Source organism: Aptenodytes patagonicus, chromosome 15 (genome assembly GCF_965638725.1).
Source record: "Aptenodytes patagonicus chromosome 15, bAptPat1.pri.cur, whole genome shotgun sequence".
Classification (NCBI taxonomy): domain Eukaryota; kingdom Metazoa; phylum Chordata; class Aves; order Sphenisciformes; family Spheniscidae; genus Aptenodytes; species Aptenodytes patagonicus.
In genome coordinates this window covers 5745402-5767776 of record NC_134963.1, presented here as the reverse complement: position 1 = coordinate 5767776, position 22375 = coordinate 5745402, and the positions used below count along the sequence as shown (strand labels likewise).

At 56.6% G+C, this 22375-nt stretch overlaps 1 protein-coding gene across 11 annotated transcripts in view; it reads right to left on the bottom strand.

Annotated features, from left to right (window-relative positions):
* Positions 1–22375, bottom strand: part of NCOR2 (nuclear receptor corepressor 2) — a 258314-nt gene that overhangs the window by 68431 nt on the left and 167508 nt on the right. For 6 of the 11 annotated variants that reach the window (XM_076352524.1, XM_076352529.1, XM_076352530.1 and 3 more), the window contains exons 11-14: positions 21375–21471; positions 18768–18946; positions 15052–15106; positions 12766–12864 (exon numbers count right to left, since the gene is read on the bottom strand). In XM_076352524.1, the coding sequence (XP_076208639.1) occupies positions 12766–12864; positions 15052–15106; positions 18768–18946; positions 21375–21471 (430 nt within the window). Of the gene's footprint in view, positions 1–2183; positions 2247–12765; positions 12865–15051; positions 15107–18767; positions 18947–21374; positions 21472–22375 lie in introns of those variants that run through there. The other 5 variants (XM_076352525.1, XM_076352528.1, XM_076352533.1 and 2 more) reach the window with 2 other exon arrangements.

Sequence of the window (22375 nt, the reverse complement as noted above, 5' to 3'; positions counted from 1 at the left end):
CTGTGGAGGCTCACGCTGCAACACAGGCGCTTCCCTGCTTGCTCCGGCATGACGAGGACAGGCAAATCCCACTGGCCCAGCTTCATCAGGCCACTGCACATCCCTCTCCCGTAGGTTTGCTCCCACAGAGGTTTCAAGTCCAGCCTGGTGGAACATCACATTAGGGCTTTTCCCACCACAGAGGAGCATCTCGATCCAAGGATGCCCTCTAGTGATTGCCCTGCTCCAGCCACGGCAGGGTGCCCGATGCCAGGAGCGAGAGCCGGGTGGGTGCAGCACCCTGCGCACAATGGGACGGGACGGGATGGCTCTCACCTGCCAGCCCTCTCCTGCCAGGCTGAAATGCATAAATTGGGCAGCATCGTCACCATGAGGCCACGGCAGGGAAAAACGTCCCCTGCACCACCTGTGGCTGCATTCATGCTTTAATCTGAAGAAGGCTCCTGGCCAAATGCTGCTTTGAACCCTTGAAGGATTTGGTGACGGCTTATCTCCTGTGCCCAGGCTCAGCTGCACAGCAAAGACCACGTGGGCACACAGGGCACCCCCCAAACACCCTGGAAAGCACCTCCAGGGACAGCCACGCTCACAAATGCCACCTTACATCCCACCCTGGGGTACATGCTGGGCTGGAGGCTGCGGGGCTGGTTGAAGCACCCAGAGCCCTGGGTGGGAGCTGGCACCCTGGGGTCCCTAACAAAGCTGTGCAAGAGCTCAGCTACAAGCGGCACTCAGGGAAAGGAGGTGGGACACCCCCTGCCCCCCCCCCCCCCGGGGACCGACCATGGCGGCCATCTGCACTACGTGCTCTACCCCAAACCTCAGACCGGTCGGCATCAGAGCCGGACCACAGCACGGCACAGTGTCAGGAAGTCACAGCCGGGAACCCGCGAGCTGGCCAGTCCCCCCCTCCCGGCGCACGGCTGCCCCCGCGGTGCACGGGGAGGCTATTCTTAGCGCTGGACGCAGACCAGCTCTGGATGATTCAAGGGATGGGACGCCATCCCAAAGCGTGACAGGCCAGGAAATGCTTCCCCAATTACCAGCCGATGTTTTCCTCTGATTCATGCTGCCCCGGTTAGAGGTGGACCGGCAGGTGGGTCAGCTCTTAGCGGACACACCAAAGGCCGACACCAAAACTGTTTGGCTCTTAGCAAGCTCAAACCTCTCTCCGCCTACATCCCTGCCCCCCTGGGGATGAGGCACCCCACCTCTGGGAGGCAAAGCAGGTATGTGCTCCCCACCTTGCACAAGAAGGTGAAGGGATGTGCCCGAGGCCAGGGAAGATGCCTGTGGCAGAGGGCAGGGCTGTCCCTCCTGTCCCTCCCTCCCAGGTCCGACGCTCTAACCGCTGGACGCATCACTGCTGCTTGTTTTTGCTGCCAACACATCCTGTTTATTTAAAAAGGCCCCAGGACAAAATCACACACGGGACGCGTGAGCAAGAGGCCGATCCTGCTCCAAGCCCACGGGGACGGGCGGCCTCCTTCTCCGCACGCTCCCCGTGCTCCGACGTGAGCTGCTCCGTAATTACAAACATCTGCTCACCTCTATCCCAATTTCCCACCGGCCCCGGAGCAGCTGGAGAGGAGCAGAGCGCTGCCAGCCCTCCCGGGAACACCGCATGCGCTGCCGGCCACCCCCTCACCGGGGCCCGCGGGCAGACACACATGCTCGCCCCGGCACCCGGCTCCCCTCCGGAGCGACACTGCTCGCCCTGCCCGGCCAGCTCCATCGGGCTGGCACGTCACATGGATTTCAGCCGCTGCAAAGCTCCGGCTCCAAGCGTGCTTTTGGGGAACACCGGCTTCCAGGTAGGTCCCGGATATCGAAACACTGGCCCTGCTGAGAACCGACCAACTTGCTGCAAGTCCCGGCAACAGGTCTGGTTGGGAGAAAGCCCCGGCAAGGAAGAGGTGCAGCTCCTCCCACTCTGTTTACTTCCTCCGCTGAAGCTCTGCCTGCTTCTGGAAGCAGGACGGGAGGGCAGGAGGAGGTGGGGGAAGCAGCTCCCCACCTTCACCCTCCCCAGCCCCGCTGGAGACGCCTGCCGCCTTGGCACAGAGACGGTGAAACCAGCCAGAAACCCCTTCCCGGCCGGCAGCCTGTCCCCCACCTCTGAAGCGCGCCGCTCGCACACTCACCGTGAGCTCCGGACCATCATCTCCCCCCAAATCACTCACCTCCCCGCTCCCCGGCTCCCGCGAGCGGCCGGTCCCCGACAGCCCCATCGCCAGCTCCCGGCCCCTGCTCACCGCCCAGCCATCCGGGCGCGCTGTGCCTTACGTTCTCCGGCTCTGAAGGCTTCCTGACGATTTGCATAGTTAAGCCGTAAACTAACCACAACATTCCTCTTATGATTTTGCAATCTGCTGGAATAACGTGGTTGCTCTAAGTCGAGTCGATGAATCATCATCTATAAACCACAGCTCTCGTCACCGGGGCTCTCAGTGCTGGCTACAGCCAGCGTGATTAATCCGCCAGGATGCCAAGCTTAACCTACGGCGCAGGGCTATTTATTTTCCAAACTTGCAAACCTCTGGAAAATGACTGCTCCTGCCTTCCCCATCCCCTCCGTGGCAAGATGTGCCGGGCTGCAGCAGGGGACCGGGGACCATGCCAGAAATCTCCCTCGCTGCCCGCAGGACATCCCAGTGTTAACTGCTGGACCGTGCACCTTGCAACTGAGGCACCCGCACCCTCTCCCAGTCCCCCCTCACTCCCTGCTCCGCAGCACCTTCAAAATACGCACCAACACACCACTGTTGCCAGCACGGCTCTGTTCCCCAGTCCTGGTCCTGCTTGGGACAGGGACAGGCATGGTCACCATTTCACAGCAACTCTCCCCGTGATGTTTAGCTGAGCTCATCCCTGGGAGTCCTGTTCCCACCCCAGGACCACCAGCTCCTGCCACCCCCAGCCATGCCGCTTGCTGGTGAACACGCTGGTGGGGAACCGGCTCGGGTCACGGCGACGGCACTGTGCGAGACCCCGTCCCCGAGCCCAAGTGCCAGCCGGGGGTGACATCTCCTCTCTCTCACGGCAGGTTTCGAGGGCGGATTGGCTGCATGGGGGATGCCATTTGGCTGCCAGCAGGTGCATCACCTCCACTGCCGTCATTACGGTGCCCTAGGCTCTTACAGAGGATAACACACCACAGAAACCACCAACTCCTCTTTGCTCCTTAAATCAGGAGGGAGCAAACCACGACCCTCTACGCCCTCATGCAGAGGGAGCCGTGCGTGCCAGGCTGAGCTGCGAGGCAGCTCATTTCGTTGCCGCTCAAGCCCATCCCCAGGTACTGCAGGCAGCGAGCTCCGGGGTTTTTGCTCGAAGGCGGCTTTGCAGCCCTTGCCACAGGCTCACTGCAAGCGGCGCGGTGATGCATGCCAACCCTCTCCCCACCGCGTCACACCGAAGTCTGCCTCCACAGGGGCTTTGGAGGGAGTGGCACCCCGCTGGCGCGAGCCCCATCCCCTCCAGCAGCCGGGAGCGCTCACTTGGCCGTGCCGCCTCTCCCGCGTGCAGGGCGCTGGCTCCTCGCTTCTCCCGCGGGTGACTTCAGATCAATGGCATTTATGATGTTCTCCAGGGGCACTCAGCTGCAGAGCAGGCTCAGGCCGAGGTCATTGCACGCAATCAGGGAGTTGCAAATTAAAACCAGCTTGAGATAAGCAAAAGACAAAAGGCCTGCGCTACGCTGGCCAGGAACACCTGGGGTTCGCTTTGCTGCATCTCCAGGAGCCCCAGCACGCCTGCGATGGCCGTGTGCATGCATGGGTGCCTGCTGGCATCACCCTAAACGTCCCACGGGGTTCCGTACCAGCACCGCGGGGCAGAATGCACTGCGCTCTTTGCGGCACAGCTGGTGGGACTCAGCACTCGGCTCCCACCCTTCTCCCCAGCCCCACGGGACGCTGTGCAGAGCATCTCTGCCAGGAACAGGGCTGGCACCACGCAGCCATGGCTTGGAAGCGTCCTCTCTCCTCCACCACCCGCATCCATCCTTCCACTTGCTTTCAAACTCTCCCTCTGGCATGTCACACCAACGACAGCCAGGGCAGGGATTCGCCCCCTGAGCACCCACAGCGCCAGCCTCCGCTTTAGCCACCACGCTGCCCAAGCACCCGAGGTCTCCCCTGGAGCATCCTTCCCCGTTCACCAATGTTGTAGCAGAGGACGAGGTGCCCGCCACCGAGGTCTGACACTGTATGGCCACTGCAAACAGCACTCCCCTCATGTCCCTACCTGTCTCGGCAGCAGGCTGGATACGGAGCACAGGAAGGATGGCTTAGAAATACATGTATGTATCACGTAACAGACTCCCAGGGCCTGGAGTCTCTGATCCGATGGTCTGGAATGCCTCAGCCCTCGCTGCCACCCACCACTGCACAGCCTGGCTTCTTACGACCACACGTGGCACCCTCTACTCATGGGAGAAACCACAAAGCAAAACAAGCCACTGCCAAAACAACAAGGAGAGGAAGAGGAATGTCTGCCGGCGACTTGGCTTTGATCGCTCGCATCCCGGGGCTGGGTTTGATGCTGTTGGCTGCGGAAGCAAGTCGAGAAATCAAAGGGCCAGGCTCAGATTTGATAAGGAGTACGGCAGCGAGCATGGGGCTCGCTCGGTTCATCTCTGACCGTGATGGCCCGGAGCTGTGCTGCTCCTCTGCCGGTAAACAACAAACCCTGCAAGACAGCAATCATTACATGGCAGAGATGGAAAACGCCGGGGCCATGCCCAGCATCCCGGGAGGCGCTGAACAGGCCCCGCGCACACTCACCAGCGCAGCTCTCCGGCACCACAAGCCACAAAACATGGCCAGTGCCAGCAGCAAAGCGCTGGAAGCCACAGCTGGGCTGCCCTGCTGTGCCACGGGAAAGCCCCGTGCCATCTTCCAGGCTGCTGGTCCTGGGGGCGAGCAGCATGCCCGGGATGAGGAGAGGCGCCAGCTGTAGGACTGCAGAGATGCCAGACCCTGCAGCATCACTCGCCAGACCACAGCACGACCGCGTCCGGTGCGTGCACCCAAGCGTGGGCTCATCTCAGGTGGCACCGGGAGCCTGTTGGACATGAGAGCTTTTTGGGCAGGGGCCCCTGTGCAGCTCAGCCCAGCACAGCGGGCACTGACGCCTTCCCACCGCTCGCTCCTTGATCTCAGTGAAGCACAGAAGTGATTTTTACAGGACTCTGCTCGCTTGGATCCCTCCTTAAATCACCGAGGGCTTTTCCATAAGAGGAAATGTTTCTTTTCTGGGTCGCTGCTAAGTTTTTTAAAAAGTGATTTGATTGCTTGCGAAGGGAAAATGACCCGAGGGGAAGAGCGCGTAACGTTTGGAAGCAGTGGAGATGAGCCCCCACTCTGTCCCAGGCGGGGAACACGTGTTTTCTCTTCCCTGTGGTTTGCTTTACCCCGCTCTCCCCTGCTTGCAGCCCCTCGGCCACATGCTGACCCCCCTCCGAGCCCTGCCAACAGAGGAAGGTGCTGGGTCGGCGGCTTGTGGGATGCAGAGCAGCATCCACGCACGCTGCAGACGTACCAGGGGCAAAGCAAGCCCCATATCCTCACGGAAGCAGCTTTCTCCAGGATTTTCAGCTGTGCCCGCTTTAGAAAGCAACTTAGCAGTGACGCGACCTATTTCCCATCCGTTCCCAGTCAAACCTGGATCGCAAGAACAGATAAAACAACTCATCCCAAAATCCAACCACTTCTATCACTCCCTGTCCTGCCGGGAGGATGCTGCAGGTCCCCCGCTGGGATTGGTAATGCCCAGCCTGGATCCCAACCCCCCGTCCTGAGGAGTACTCACGTGGGCGCAGGCGTGGTGGAGCGCTCGCTGGGAGGATGCATCGACCTGCTGCTGGAGAAACACGAGTCTGAACTCGGGGGCCAACTGGAATGGGGGGGTTCACGTCACTTTTAAGTGACTATTTTATTATCGCTAACTGCAGACGCAATCAAGCTGCACGGAAGAGCCCGGCTGTAGTGGCCGAAGGATCCGTCAGCAAGTGGTCCATCAGCAGCCCGTGCCAGTGCTACCTCAGAGGGAAGCGGCTGCGTGTCCCTGCCTGCCGGTGCCCGTCCTCGCTCCGAGCCCACAGGTCTCGCTGCCGTCCCTGCGCTGCCAGCAGCCTGCGAGGCTGCGTCAGGAGCCGGGGACTGAGCAGCCATCCTCCCGCGGCAATGCATCCTTCAATTCTTTTCCCAAATATGGCCGCATCATTCTCATTTAATCACCCCCAAAACTGCAGCTGGGATTTCAGGAATGCGAGTTTCCATTGTGTTTGCCTGATTACACTGCCCGGAGGGGTGGCAGGGCTGCAGGAAAGCTGCAGCGCCCTCGTAATGGGGTAATGGGCACGATGCACCTTATGGGGCATACTTGAGGGACAGGGTTTGGGAGCGAGGAGAGCCCAGACTGAAAGAGCAGGCGCCAACGGAGGGCTACAGGATCGATATCAGTTCAAACATCACCGTGTCTCACACCTTGCCCACCTCCTCTGTGCAGGCACCCCAACGCTCAGCCTCCCTCGTGACAGGGCAGTGACGGCCCATGGGTGACAGCCCTTTACCAGCCTTGACCGCACACTCGGTACCCGGCAATCTTGGCATCCCGGAGAGGGCAGGTGGATGTTCCCGTTTCGAGGCATGGAGGCGAACGCGGGCCCTGGCAGAGAGCATTTAGCAAAGTACAGGACAGGCTGCAGACCCCGAGCCCTCGTCCATGATCCCCCCGGCACTGCTGTCAGGCTGCCCTGTGAGCCGGGAACTGCCTGAGCTACACCGAGCTGTAGGAAAAGCACGAGAGACGGGTGTTTTCCCAGAAACAACCACTTTTCCTGATGGAAACCAGTTTCTTTGCCAGTTGTGTACCACCAGCCGCTGTGCAGGACCTGCTGCCTCCAAACACACTCCAGCACGACCCTCCGTGCTCACAGGAAGCCCGCTGCTCTCTGAGGATGGCTTTGGACCACTTTTGAGAATTCTGGGGGTTAGCTTGGTTTTGTCTGGATTTGTTTTGGCTACAAGATGTAGATTTAAAGAGCGAGAGCCTGTGCCGAGCAGCGCACACACAAGCACCCAAGGGATAAATGCTCTGCAAGACGTTTCTCCCCGTGAGACCGCACTCAAGCAGGACCAGGACCACGGGGTCTAGCCAGGTTTGACTTCTTCTCGTGGGTCCTGCACCCCATCCTGGCCAGGCAGGTTTCCCCAGCCACCAGCAGTGCTGTCACGCTGCGGACCTGTCCAGAAAATGAGCCAAATTCAATCCCCTTTGTGTCCCAGCAGCAAACCGACACGGCCCAGCCGGCGGGATGAGGCAGAGCCGGGGGGACAGGACAACAAGCAGGGCCACCTCACAGCAGTATCCATCAGCAGAAGATGAACCCACACCCCAATGCTGACATCCCAGGTGTCATTTCCAACCACGCAAACTGCTCCATCACAGACCTTTCTGCAGCCACAACCATTCCCCCCTGCCTGCTCCACTGATAATCTCAGTGCTGTTTAAAATACAGTGCTCAAGTCAGCACAGGCTTAAATGCTTACAGAATAATTTATTGGTATTCGTGGCAGCAAAGTTTACTGCCCACATCCAGGGCTGTTTCTGTACGATGTGCTGCATTATTAAACCAGGATTTTATGACAAGTATCTCTCCGCATCTGAAAGAGAAGTTGTCAAACCCTTTGTCACTAATGAGGAGCCGCTCCCTGGATTGATGAAAATCAAATGCTTCCCAGAAATAAATACTCATCATTCATCTCATTAGCCGTTGTGGTTAACGGAGCAGGGGCACACGCACAATTTGCGGTGTAAGAGGCATTTTACTGAGCTCTGGACCTGATCCTCACAGAGGGAGGAGAGGTGATGGCAGGGCAAGGCTGGTCCATAGCGGGTGCTCTGCTTCTGCACCGGGGACAGGGTGCAGGGAGACCTGGAGCCGCAGGCAGGCAGCGCCCGTCTGGCAGCCCAAGCCCTGCCAGCCCCTGCCAGCCTCACTGGCGGGGACGGCGCTTACGCGAAAAAAGTAAATGGGTTGTTTATAAAAATCCAGGCTGGGGCTGTTTATCCGCGTCGGCAAGGGGAATGGTTTGTGTTTGGGGAGGGCGGGACAGCTGGCGGGACGGATAATTCGATTTGGGTTTTGGCAGGGGGCAGGGAAGAGGGTGGGCCTGGGAAAGGCCGTCGGCCCTGGCAGGGGATCGCGCCGTCGGCCCTGGCAGGTCACGCCGCAGCCCCCGCCCCGCCGGCACGGCTCTGGCACCGCTCCCCAGCGGAGGAAGGGGGGGGGTCCAGGCGGCTCCGGTCCCCCCGGAGCGAGTCCTCGAAAGCGTCAGCACTAACGCACGGGGCCCTTTCACCGGGTAATACGTGAGCGCCGTCTGACAGCAGCGCCGAGGGGGACCGGCATGACGGCACGTCCTGCGGGCCGCGTCCATCCACCGCGACGCATGACTTCATCCACCTCTGAGTCATCCTCAGGATGGGCAGGCGGCTCCTCCGGCCGCCCATCGCTGCTGCTGACCAACCCACCGCCGGCGAGAGCACCGGCGGCTTTGCCGGGCAGGACAGCCGCCCGCCTCCCCATCCCAGCACTGTGCAGGAGACGGGCAGCTTCTCCCCCCAGGAATTCACCAACGCTGCTGCAGGAAGCATAACCGGCGTGCTGCGGCCGCTCCACTGCCACGCGGGCAACGCTACTCCAAAATCAAAGCGAATTTATTCTGGAATAAAAACCCCCCACTCCGCACAGAGTAATTATGTTAAAATAGAGTCACTTTGCTTCCAGCACAGTTTCAGCCCAACGCTTGTGCTATTACAGCCCGGCTGAACAGCTTGCCCAAAGAGCGAAGCACATGGCGCTAACTGCCTAGCTTCAATTTTGGTGCCCCCCGCTACAGAATTAGGGGTGTCTGCAGAGAGATGCTCTTTGCAATACCCTGAAGAGCAACTGCGACAGCCCCCCAGGCGACACATCCACGCAAGGGCCTTTTCATTACAAGCTCATGCAAATTTAGGCTTATTACTATACATTGAATATTGGATCAGACCGTTTTACCATGACTCAAACTTTTTCCTTTTTTTTTTTCCTCCCAATGAGCAATTACATGCTTGGAAGTTATTCCTCTTCCCATTGATTCCCCCCTTTCAGGGTTAAATGGCATTTTCCATACCCAAACACAGAGGATTATTTTAGAAAGGATATTCATCATGGGAGCCTGAATATTATGCATAATGATCCATCAAATGCATGCGCCTTTCATTCATCGGCGCTGGGGGAGGCGGTGTGCCGGGAGCATGCGCCCTGCCTCAGAGCGGGCGGCTGCTCGGTTTTCTGACAAACTGGAAGCAGAATCATGTGAAGTCCCCGCTCTTGGCAGGAGATTTTTAGCAATAAGTAGCAGCTTTATGAGGAATATCCTTTGCCAGGGGACCATCAGCCAGGAAGCAGTGGGATTCTTATTTTTTAATGGACTTTTAATAAGTAGGCCACAATGATAATCTTGACACCAGAGTAGCTTTATTTCTACGTGTAATTATCTCCACTTCGTTCTCAAGCTCCCTGCAGCCTCCAAGAGCAAATAAGACCACCAACCTCTCCGTGAGAAAAGGAGTGAGAAAACAGCATAGGGCCACTTGAAACGCTATTTGTATCAGACCTCATCCGATCCTCTCATCTGATATCAAAGTCAACCTCTCCTCCCCTCCTCTGAATCAATTATATCTCACTTTTGGCGTTTAACTGCTTGAACCCTTACCAGCAGGAAAATCCGTGCTTGGAGCACAGGCAGCGCCGGGAACACGGTGCCATGTCTCCCAGCGCTGCAAGAAGAGTGTTCACAGCCCCAGCTCCTCCCTGCACGCTGCCCATCCCCGTGCCGTCCCATCGTGTCTCCTGTCCTTCATCCTGTCACCGTCTCTGGTGGCTGAGACCGGGCAGGTGAAGGCAGAGCCCCCAGTGCAGGGGAAGCCCAACACTGCTGCTCCCCAGCCGCAGCCCCAACTCTTTGCGAGGCCACAGGATGAGGGACCTACATGGGGTTAAAAACAATCTGGGGCCAACAGAAGCTATTTTAAGCTTCTCGCTTAAGTTCCTCGCAGCCCAGTTCAGTCGATAGCCCCGCAAATGGCTGAACTGGTACAATGAAGGGGGACCCCCCCGGGAACAAGCAGGGAGGACGTGCAGCCAAGGTGTCGGCTGAGCCTCTGGGACAGGTTGCTCCCAAATGAGAACACCTTCTGCAGGTGTAGGCAGAATTTGAGCAGTTTCTGAAGGTCCTCACTAAGCAAAAATCCCATCCGGAGCATCCCTCCATCCTAGGCCTCCAGATTTGCCAGGATCTAACCTCTCCCGTGCTGCTCTGCACAGCCGCATGGTGACCCAGCCTGGCCTGGGAAAGCAGGTCCCGTCGGCACCGCGCTCAGGGGAGACCCCGGCTCCATGAAGGGGTGCATGGGAGATGCTTCACCACTCCTACCAGCTTCTGGCAAGACTTTTAACACCACGTTGCTTCATTACCTTAAAATCCCACCCTAAAACAACTCTCTCCCCAGCACAGCCTCCCTCTGCGGCACAGACCCGGCCGTGCTGTCCCACCAGCTCCACTGTCTCCCCTCCACAGCAGCGTGCCCTTCCCAAGCCTGCACGCAGGCTGTTCCAGCGCTCCCCTGCACGCAGCCTCGCAGGAAACGGACGCAAGCGACGTATAGAAATAGCGGGGGTATTGCAGCACAAAGTGTGCATCTCAAGACCTCCCAAGATCTCTGGGGGAGAGCTGCTCCAGGCTGGATTTTATGCAGCAACTTTTGTTCTGCACCTCTCTCCTACTGCTATTTGTGCAGCCAGCCCTGGGCTCCTGAAGCTTGTCTGAATATCTCGTCTTCCACCTGAGCATCCCATAGTAACAGGAAATATTCACTGCTTCACTTTCCCCCCCAGAATCACAGATTTGACTCTTCTTTCCAAATCAATAACGTTCTGGTCGAGCTCCGCTCCAGTGGAGGTGCAATCCGCTCCCCTCAGAGCCCAGCAGCCTCTGCCTCTTAACAATTTACAAACATTGCCACCCCCTACTTGCAAAACCAGTCCTGCCTTTTATTACGGTCAATGCAGCAAGTCCCTGCTTCCAAAGGCTGGCACTGAACGAGGCTCCAAATGGCAGCACATGATCACGACTGCCCAGGCTGGACCAGACTCATCAGTGAGGGCAAGCGCCGTGGGAAATTCTGCAGCGAAGGATGCTTTGGATACTTTTAAAAACCAAAATACAAATAGTACCTGCTGGGCACAGGTGGCTGCTGGGGTAGGTAGGTAGATGCAGAGCAGAGCGTTAGATTGTCTCTCTCCCTCCACACTTGTTACTTGCTCAACTTAACATTGAAACCAGAATGAGCTGTGCTAAATGTCTCCATTGCTAACAAGAAACAAATGTGGCCTCATGTTCTAGTTGCTGTGATCTAACAAAACAGACCATGGTAAACACTATAAAAATGTACTGGAGGGAACCACCCTGTGTTTGCTGGGAGAGAGACTGGATAATCTAATAGGGCTTTATCCATCTCCAATGTCTCTGAAAAAAAGAAGGGAAAATTGGGCCCCGTCCATGACATTCGTCATGTGCTAGCTATTCTGATGTCTTAATGCTGCAGAAATCAAATTGGAGCGAAGCTACCTATCTGCCTCCCAATCAGGATCTAGACCCAAGTGCTGCTTTTTATGGCCATGCAGTGTGAGGAGCTGCTGATGTCAGTGGTGGCATGGGCCAGGCCAGTTTTTCCATCCTACCCCCATGTTATCTGGAGAGATACTCCCTTTGCGGTCACCTCACTCTCCTCATGACATGGATAATCGTTCACTTCATGGACCTGGGGATCTACCAGCAGGACCTTCCTCTAGCTGAAAGCATCTGTGAGGACAAGGTACCTGCCCAAAAGGTCAGCACTTATCTGAGTACCTTGGTATCGTGGTATCAGCTGCAACACTGGCATGGTCGCGTCTAATTTTATATCTAGGCTATGTAACGGCAAGGGTTGATTCAGTCACCTACCCCCAGACACCTCGTGGTGCCCTAGGTACCTGCCTGGCCCTTAACCAAAGGGTTAAGGGTCTCCTCTAGCTTCAGCGCCAAATCTGCCAGCCCCCTCGGGGATCTCAGACACCCTCCAGCACTTCAGATAGCACTTTATATGCCTCTGCTCAGGCGGTCACCAGAAGTCACTCCCACCCAAGCCATTCTCCTCCCATACCTTTGCCCACAGAAAGAGCCTTGGGCAGGCTCTGCAAGGCAGGAGCATCCCCATCCAGCACGCAGCCCCCAGGAGCCCTGTCCCTGTTGGCACGCCGGCTGCCATCTCTGGAGGGGAGAGAGAAACGGGCCCCACTCGGTCCTCGCATAGAGCCACAGGCTGCATGGGCAACCCCGTACTACTCCTGACACCTGGCCAGGTCTTCTGCATTCACTCCATCCCCTTTTTCAAGCATCTTGGGTTTGTTGTTTGCTTTTTCAAAGCTACTGTGACCTTGGCACGGAGACGGACAAACATCAACTGCCAGAAAACAGGATGTTCTGAAAAGCTACACAGAGCAAAACCACAGCCCCATCTCAGTCTGCAAGCAAGATCTCCATCTGGGGAGGGGAGAACAGAAGGATTTGGGGTGCTCAGAGAAAGTGCTGCTGAGAAGCTGCAAGTGCAAAGCGCTGCAGCTCCTTGCTCAGCCTGAGGGATGACGTTTCCATGCGCTCCTCCAGCTCTTACCTGGCTCTTCCCGCGCCGCCGGTAATTCCTTCTTACAAGGTTCTTGTAATTCTCATTCTTCTTGGTCAGGTAGTAATACAGGACGCAGTCTGCCACCGTCTGCAACAACACAGGCAAGTCAGGGAACAGAAGGTCCCGGCCCCTCGCTCTGTCAGGGTGCAGACTTACAGGAGCAGTGTTCAGGCCCTGCCATCGCCAGGGCTCCTGCTACTTCTGAAGATCTGCAGCCCAAACAGGCTTCCCTGCACATCCCTCCCAAAGCCCTTTGGTGGAGCTGGAAGTGGGGGGCAATGCACGTTGACCTAGTAGAAAGGCTCAGCTCTTCCACGGGACAGACTGGGGCCGTCCCATGGACATGCCAAGACGGAGACAGGGGTGCAGAGCAGAGGGCACCCCTCACTGGAAGCAAAGCAGGGGGAAGGGCTGGCCCCAGATGACTGTGGCAACTAAAGGCAGAAGAAGGAGAGCCGCCTGTCACCCTGTGTTGTGGTTACGCGAGGCACAACCTGCCACGCGACTGTCAGCTAGCATTATTTCCAGCCGTTAAGCTCGCTGGCTCCAGTGTGCACGACTTTCCCACAGACAGATTGAGATCCCGGCGCTCAGGAGCCACCATCCCAACTCCTGTTCCAGCAGTTGGCTCCGCGAGCGCTGTCCCGGATCGGACACGTTAGGAAAACAAGGAGCCGTGGCCAAGACATATTCTGCTCCTGAACAGCACGGAGCGTGCCCACGCTGGGAAAAGTCCTTTGCTGAACTGGGTGCGCACCTGAACACTGGTCTTGGGCTACACCTTCACATACAGGATCAGTGGTTGCGTGAACAGAAATAATCCCACAGACCCATCACGCCTGCAAGCGCCTGGGAAGAGGGTGCTGCTGCATGCTCCCAGAGGGTGCATGGGGGCTGCGCTCTCCCTATCCCCGTGCAAGGAGTGGAACCATTTGTAAAAACAGATTGCAACTTTTAAAGTGTTAATTGGATCTCTTTCTAATCTAGCCCTGATTATACACACACACGCGAACACAAAAACTTACAGTCATCTGTTCCAAGGGCTAAGATCACTATTTTTTTATAGTGCAATTTAAAAATCTATTAATTCATTACATGGAGCCATACTTTGCATCTCTCTCCAACAGGATAATGGATGTGTTCTGTATCATAATTACAGCCTGATTTACAAACGAGTACAAATAAAATTAGAAGACATTTTACAGCTTGGAACACAGACTGGATTGTGAGCATCATCCAAGTCCCACCGCTTTCGGCTTTAACAAGTGGGAAAGGCTAAAAAGAGCCTGGTATCTTACAGTGACAACAGCAGCACGAGATTGCTGCTGGCCTTTGCTTGCTTGCTGCTTTGGGCAGGAAAGTCAAGGTCTTATAAATAATTTCCCCAGCCTGAGTCATGCAGAATCAGAGAACAGTTTAGGCTGGAAGGGATATCTGCAGGCCACCCCCCCTGAAAGCAGAGGGGTTCCCCCAGAGCGCGTGGACACTGCATGGATGAAACACTGCATGAGATGGGCAGAGGATGCAACTAACTACAAGGACCACAGAAGAAGCAGCTCTCAAGTGTTCCTTGCTCAGGAGAGCACCTGGTCCATCACTGCCTTTCCAGGCTGGGTCTGTCCAGGATCTGCCCATAGGGCCTGTCCCACAAAAGGTACCTGGCCTTGCTCAGAACGGGACCAGAGACTTGCTCTTCCTTCAGATCTCTTTTTCAAATCTTCCATCAGCCAAATTAACAGCAAAAAGGAAAAGTCCAAGAAGCACAACACAGAGGCTTGGGAAAGGTCAGGTCCTCCTGCGAGCAAACTGTTCCTAAACACCAAGGGGAGGTGTGTGTGCTTACATGACACCAACCTGAACTGCTGGATGAACTGGGATTCAGCCCACCCTCAAGATCCCCTCCCTGCACGAGGAGGGGACCCCTCTGCTTTGTGCTGGGCAGCTGGGTGCCCGCACCCCCTGTGTGACAGCCTGGCTGGTGCAAAATGCCTCCAGGAGATGCTGGAAAGCAGGTCCCTCAGGCAGATCACGGGGTGGGTTGCAACGCCTACGTGCCAGGCTGGATGCGTTCACACATCTCGCGGCTCTGTCGCTCCGCAGCTGAGTCAGTCCCTTGTCTCTGTAGGGAGCCGGGAGGTGTCTGGACCGTGCCCGGGGCTCTGAGCCACCACCGCCCACAGATGCCCAGCATCCACCGGCTGCTACAGCACCAAAAGGAGCGGCGCGATGGAGAAGAGAGCGCCAGGCAGGTGAAAGCCAGGCAGGGAGGCTTACCTTCCTGTCCAGAAAGGATGCGATCAGGCCGAAGTTCTTTGGATGCTGCATGAACCTGCGGGAGTGAGAGGGAGAGGGTTAGTGTGGGTGCCGGCTCTGACCCCCCTTGCAGCTGGGCTGCCGTGCCCAGAGCGGCAAGGCCAGCTCCCCGAGGGACTTAGGCGTTTGAGAAAATATTTGTCTGCTGCTCAGTTTCCCAGAAAGACAAGAACTTTAAATTTAGCCCAGTTGAGCCGGGCTGGTTGGGAGCTTCGATGCGCAGATGTTCATCACGGGGTGGGAGAGGGCAGGGGGGCTGGCAGTGCCCGACAGCTGCCCATCACCCTGCTCGATCCCACAGCCACACAAACCCGTACCAATGGCAGGATGGGCACAGAGGGCAGCTGCACACCTGGACGAGGCCTCAGGATTTGGCAAGGAAAGGGCGAGGAATCACTGTCAATGGCCGAGCACAGGCACCCCGCAGCACGGCCAGGGGTGCCCCCGCCGCTGAGCAGGACCCCAAAAGCCTGGCTGGGCTGTCAGGAGCAGCTGCAAAAGACACGAAGGGAAACCCAAACCCCAGGAGGAAGCATGGAGCTGCCACATTGCCGAGTTGCTCAAGAGACCCCCGGTGGCACAGCGGCTCCGAGGAATGCTGCCCAGCGAGCAGAGAAGCTGTCAGCAGGCTTGCCCACGGCTCTGGCAGCCTGGGAGGGAGCATCGCCCGCCGGGGGGAAAGCTGTCCCTGGGTGCAAGCTGTCCCCTGGCACAAAGACATCTCCTCCAACAAATCCCTTCACCTAGCTGGGGGGGGAGTGCCGAAGGCCAACAAGCCCTTGGCATGAGGTGCTCCTGCTGGCAGTTAACTGGTGCATCACCGAAGCACGGAGAGCCTGGCTCTTGTGCCGGGGCTGGAGCACAGCACTGGTCCCAGCATAGAGGTTGCCACCAGCACGGGCTCTGCCCCAGGGAGCTAAGTGGCCAGGGCCAGCCCCACTCAGCATGTGTGGCTCTGCCAGCTCGCAGGAGCTGATGGCTCTGTGCCCTGGGCAAATGGTTCGGAGGTAAGAGGCAGGCGGGCTGCGGTGTGGGTGCAACATGGGCGGGACGTGTCGAGCAGCTTGGTGCCTCCCGCCCTGCCGGATATTCCCCCGGAGCTGCTGGTCGAGCCCTCTCCTCCCGCCTTCGTGGCTCAGCCCCGCTGCCAAACTCAGGGTCAGGGCACCAAGCTGAGCTCAGCAAAGGGCCTGACTGACTTCAGCCACGGCAGCAGGACGTGGGTGCTGTCACCCACGTGCTGATGCCCTTCTTGATGCAGGACCCCCATCTGGTTTGGGTGGCACTGCAAGAGCCCTGTCACCATAACTGGTCACCAGAGCAAGGGATCTCATCTCTGCTGCAGCCAGGATGAGGCTTTTGTGGGTGACAATGTGGGATGGGGGGGAACGTGGGAGGTAGGAGCATGGACAGCAATGGGAGCGTGATGCTCGGGTGCTTAATGGGGACCCAAGTCTCTATCAGCCTTTCTGCCATCAAGTGTTTTGAAGGTCAAAACTTCCCCCCTGCCCCAGATATAACACAGACACCAAGGGAGATGCCCCAAGACACGTGACTAAATAAATAAGTAAAAGAAAAAAGGAAACCAGAAATGCTAGGCAAAAAATAAAAAAAGAAAAGCAGCTGGGCTGCTTAGACAGACTGGGATGAGAGCACAGCTCTGGAGCTGGCTCATCACGCTGTACACAGCACAAACCAAGGGACAGGGTTTTCATGGCCACGTTGTCAATGATGTTAACGCAGTGTCGGGGGCAACGCGGATGACAATCTACTGTTTTTCATGGGCCAGACCGTGTCCCCGCGATGAGGGACGGATGCTGCGTTCTCACAGTGCCCAGCACAACAGGGCCTTGATGCCTGAGTGGGATCAAGGGGTACCGCAGCCATCCCTGCTCCTTCACCAGCAAACCACGGCCCCCCTGGGAGAGGGCTAGCGATGGACTCTCAATAAAGAGACCCGAAATCCTGCCCAGAAGCAAATCAAATCAGACTCTTCCTCGTGGTTATGTTTTAACGGCTAAAATGCGTTCAGACCTGGAGCTTGTTGGCCTGGCTGTTTTCTCTGAGAGCTCCTGCCATCAGGGCTGAACAAAAGGTTGCACCAGGTTTTCACAGTCTCAAGAAGAGGCCGGCTCTGGGTCACGAACACAGATGACACAATTTTGGTTCATCTTAAATACCCAGGCCAGAAGCTGCAGCACACCAGGCAGCTCAGCTACCCGTACACCGGGATCGGGGCGAGAGCTGGGGCAAGACACCCTTGGCCCTCCTTACAGCTCCTAAGTACCAATCTCTTAAAATGAGCTTTGTGAGAGCCCTGAAATCCTCCTGTATTTATGCCTCGAACTCCCCATCACCCACGGTGATGACACAGAAACCGCCGTGCACAGCAGGATGCACGAGCTGGGTGTGGATTCTTCCAGCCCCATTAGCCAGGCACAGCCCCACCATTAAAGACCAAGTAATTAGCCTTTGCGTCATTTGCGGGCAAGCCTTGCTGTTTGGAGTGTCACATTTTAAGGCTAATTAGCAATGAGGATTCTCCTCTACCAAAGGCTTAGAGCTGGTTTGCTTGTTTTGTTCTTTTTTGGTCCGTCTTGGCAATTAGTTATTTCAGCTGCAAACAGGAGTCATCATGAGCAGGGACAGGAGGAGGGATCCCGGACACGGAGAGGCTTCCAGCATGGCTGGTCCTGGGCTTGCTGGTAATCCACGGAGCTGTCTCACAATCGTCTGGAGGCCAGACTAAGGTGGTGCTGCCACAAGGGACAAGGTGGCCCTGGGGCATCCACGTGTCCCTCATGTCCAGAGCAGCGAGCCCCGGCAGAGCTCATCCTCCTGGAAGCTGAACTCCAGCTCTGTTTTTACAGACACACAGGGCACACTGGGGGCACCAAGGATGATCTGGTCCTCTGTGCAAACACACCGGGGTCCCCACTAGGCTACGAGATACGGAGGAGTCTGGATGTGAGACTGAGCTGGGACCCACAGCTTGGCTGACAGCGTGGTGGTACCCAGGGAAGGGATCAGCAATCCCCCAAGTGATCTCAGTCGATAAAGCAAAGCTTTTCTCAAACACTGCTTGCAAACAAGAGAAAGCACCGCAGCCAGAGTTTGCACGTGTCTGATGTGGGAATGCATCCATGGAAACAGCAGCTGGTGGCAAATCCTGCAGAGAGCAGGACAGAGCGCTGAGGGACGGGCACCGGCTGGGAGCTGCAGCCTGAGGGGGTCTGCATGGGGGGGTTGGATGTTGACAGCCCCGAGAATCCCTCTGGACACGCAATGCCCAAAGGACAGGCATGTAAATCCAAAAACGTAACAGTGTATGGAGCATTGGGTTTCACTGGCTTTATCCTTAAACTGGCTGATACAACGAGGGGAAGCAGAAAAACTTCTAGTTCTCACCCTGTTGTGAGTGGCAGCAGCTTCCCGCATCTCTGCACGGGGGCACGAACACACCAACCATATAGAAAGGTCTGCGTTTTCTGTGCAGGTGCATCACCCTGTGCCCAGGTCCAAGGCAACACAGCGACTGCGGCTGTGTCCCTGGGGGGCAAGACAAGCCCTTGGGAAATTCATGCCTTAACGTGCTGGGGCCCCGGCCAAAGCATTGCACGGGTCCTGTCTACACTTCCCAAGGGCTACGCAAAGAGAGGCATGTGGGCTGCACTCACTTTTCCCGGAAGGTCTCCTTCTCCTGTTCACTCCACATGTTCATCACCTGCCGGTCCTTGTAGACCTTCATGGGGTCATCCATGAGGCCGTTCATGTTGATGAATTTAATGCGCTGCTGGTCAGCATCATAGAGCATGGGCGGGATGACAGCGAGCTGGCGCATCTGCTTCTCCAGGTTCTTTGGGGAAAGCAGAGAGAACAGTTGGTCAGCACCATGGGCCCGCGGGGACCACAGAGGACAGATGTTCGAGAGGAAAGGACAGGCGGAGGAACAGGAGAATCCAAAAGCAAGCACTAGACAGCTTTATTGTTAGAGTAATTGTAAATTAAACGCTGAAAGAGGCTATCGCTGTCAACCAGGAAACAATTAATCTTTCATTTTGAAACAAAAGGTTTTAAGATACCGCATGGAAATATCTAACGAGCAAAACAGCTTCTGACCATGACGAGAGACAAGTCAAAGCAGCGGTGGCACAAGGAATGCAAACCCCTTCCCAGCTAAACCCACGGCCATGTGGAGGTTCAGCTCCCCACCCCAAATTGCAAGGGAAGCAGGTCAGCTCTGCAGAGCTTTCTGAAAGGGTGGGCAGAGGGAGACGTCGTGTTTCCCTTCCACGGGAAACCTAATATTGTTCCAGGAGGTTTCAAATGTCACCGTAACGGGGCCGTCATTCCTTTCTTTCCTCTTACTGCAACACCCTGGGACATAATCTGATGCTTTTACTCCATCCCATTCAAGCGCAAAGTTCATCTAGAGCCCCGGCTGCACACCAGGACAGGACAGACGGGGCACACTGGTTTCCTTAAGTATTTGCAACAGAGTGGCCAATGTGATGTCTCATTTGTGCCATCCCCTGCCCAAACACCGGGACTGTCCCTTCGGCTGAGCTGCTGGTGGTCCCCCGGCACAGGTCCACCCTGCGGGGACAAAGAGATGCTCTGGCCAGCCTCTTTTGTTTGCTAGCAAGCACTGTCACTCCGAGTACTCCCTGTCACCTGGGATGGCACTGGTCAGAGATATTAACCCAGGAAAGCAAGGTCTCAAGTGCTGTTATTTTAATTTACAGCTAGACACTGGTTCCTGGGAGAACAGTAATGTCCAATCCTTCCAGCAAGCTGCCAACTCAGGCCTGCCCAGCACTGCTCTTCTTCCCCGCCGTGACTGATCAGACCCAGCCTCCTCTTCCTAAAACACAGCACTCTGCACAGACACGGACGTTTCAACTCATTTCATCACGTTCCTCATCCTCACTAGGACACCTCCCATTTAGCAACCGGCTGCTTCAGATGCCCTGGGGGTGTCATCTCATTGTGAGAGGTCAGGGACAGCTTGCAGCCAGAGTATTGACCCTGACAACCGCAGGCCACCCCAGCCGAAAGGAGAACGCCCCTGTGCAGAGCCACGGCAGGCAGAGAGGCAGCTGGTAGGAGCACTGCCTGCAGCTGAGAGCGCAGGGCCTCCCCCTTCGCCTGGCAGGTCTCGGGGTGCCGAGCGCTGCAGATACACCCCGCCAGACCTCTCTCCTCTTCAGCAATGCGTCGGGGCAGAGAGCTGGCCCTTGCTGCCAGCGACGCTCCCCGGCTCTCACCTCCCTGCTCCTTCCAACCCTGTGGAAGGGCTGGAAGCTCCTAAGGTCTCCTCTGAGACAAGCAAAGCGGTGCCTTGGGGCTCAGCAGAAGGCTATCGGGGCGGAGTTTAGAAGCACACTGTGCAGGAGGTCGGAAGCAATCGTCTAACGCTCCCCTTGGCCATGACCTCTGCAGAGCTGTGAAATTTCCCTCTGCTTCAGAGATCCATGTCCTCCGGGTCGTTGCCTTAACTGGCTAACAGCAAACTGCCTGGGACCCAGGGCAGGGAGCGAACTGTGGCGCACAGGCAGCAAACATCTCAGCTATTGCTGGGCAATGGCTGCTCTCCCCTCCCAAACACGATCCATTCACTGCAGCTCGCCTCCGTGCCAAGAGAGTGGAACCCTTGTGAAACCAGATCCAAACGAAGCCAAGGTCACGGGGATGTTTCAAGATGAATGGAGCACTCCCAGAAGATGTGGGCCAACTGGCTCACGTACAAACCATTCATTCCATAGGATTCCCCTGTGTCAAGCCGCACAGCCCATTCAAAACAAAACAAAACAGAAAAACCCCTCCACCCGGCAGCCAGGGCACCGGCTCCCTTCCCTTCCCACCTCCGCTTCCAGTTTAAACCAACAGCCAGGAGGTGTTTGTGGGGTGCTCCCCAGGATGAGCAGCATGCTGGGGTTTCAGGTCCCCAAGAGGCAGTCAAATGCCGATAAACCCTACCCACTGGCCACCAGCTCCTGGGGTGCTTTGCTCCATGTTTTGCTCCTGCAGAACCATTGCACAGCTCTGTTACATCTCTCAGGCGGCTGGAAAGATACTTCTGGGTATTAAATGAACACCTCACTTTGGATCCTGCCCAGAAAGTGTATTAGGCATCACGGCAACCTCCCCAACCTCAGCATGGCCTGAAGTTAGTGGGATTTGGTATCAGATTTCACTGTGGGACCTGGTGGTTCTCTCCTGGCTTCCTCAGAAAAGAGTGGAGTGAGGGATGAAGAGGAGGAGAAAGGACAACCTGGTCTCACCTCTTGTTCTGAGAGCCCATCGATGATTTCTGACACCTCGTGCTCACTGCGCGCGGCCGACATGGAGAGCCCGCCACTGCCCCTCTGTCCTACCCTGCTGGGAAAGGGCAGTGAAACACTCAGACACTGATGCTCCATTTTGTAAACCACATTCATGACAACTCGCTGGCCCTGTTGTCCTCCTTGTCGACCTCCCTAATGGCCATATCCCAACACCCCACCCAGGCCACCCCATCCCACGCTGCAGGAACGGCGCCCGCCGCAGCCCCGTGGGCTCTGACAGCACTTACTCCTGCCCGGAGAGCACCGTCCCCCGTGTCCCCCGGGTTTAGGGCTCACAGTCGAGAGCCTCTAACAACCTTCCTTACCTGTGCCAACAGCCACCTCCTGGATCACTACAACAGAAGGATATTTCAAACCCAACCGTACTCTCCCCCCATTATTTTCTCCTGTTCATTGCAACGCAGCAATGGCATAAAGGCGTCAGTGTTAGCACCGAGCCGTTAGCACTGTGCCACCGCATCTGGTTTGCAAATGCTGCAGGAACTTTTAAATCAAAACCAGCCATTGACATCCCTCCCCCCCCAATATCACCCAACATAACAGCCATGCATCCCAAGGAATTAAAACTTGTCTTATTAAGCATGTAAAAGCTTAAAACATTTCTCAGTACCATTTCTCCCCTTCTCTTTAAGATAAAATAAAGCCACCGATTAGGACCCATCCAGCTCTTTGTGGGGCACAAGGACGGGACGCTGGCACAAGGGTTTGGGTTCTGCACACATCAGGTGTCCCTGGGCAAGATCCCGGGGCTGAATCGGGAAGGACAGGGAATTTTCAGCAACAAGGGTGGAGATCATGAAATCGTGTCTCCTCCTGGCAGGAAACAATATGACCTCAATTGTGCTTCCAATGAGGAGGAGAAAATGGGCTAGGGGATGGGACAGACAGGGGACATCCCTTTCAGTGAGACACTTTGCGCTTTTCATATCATCTGCGGT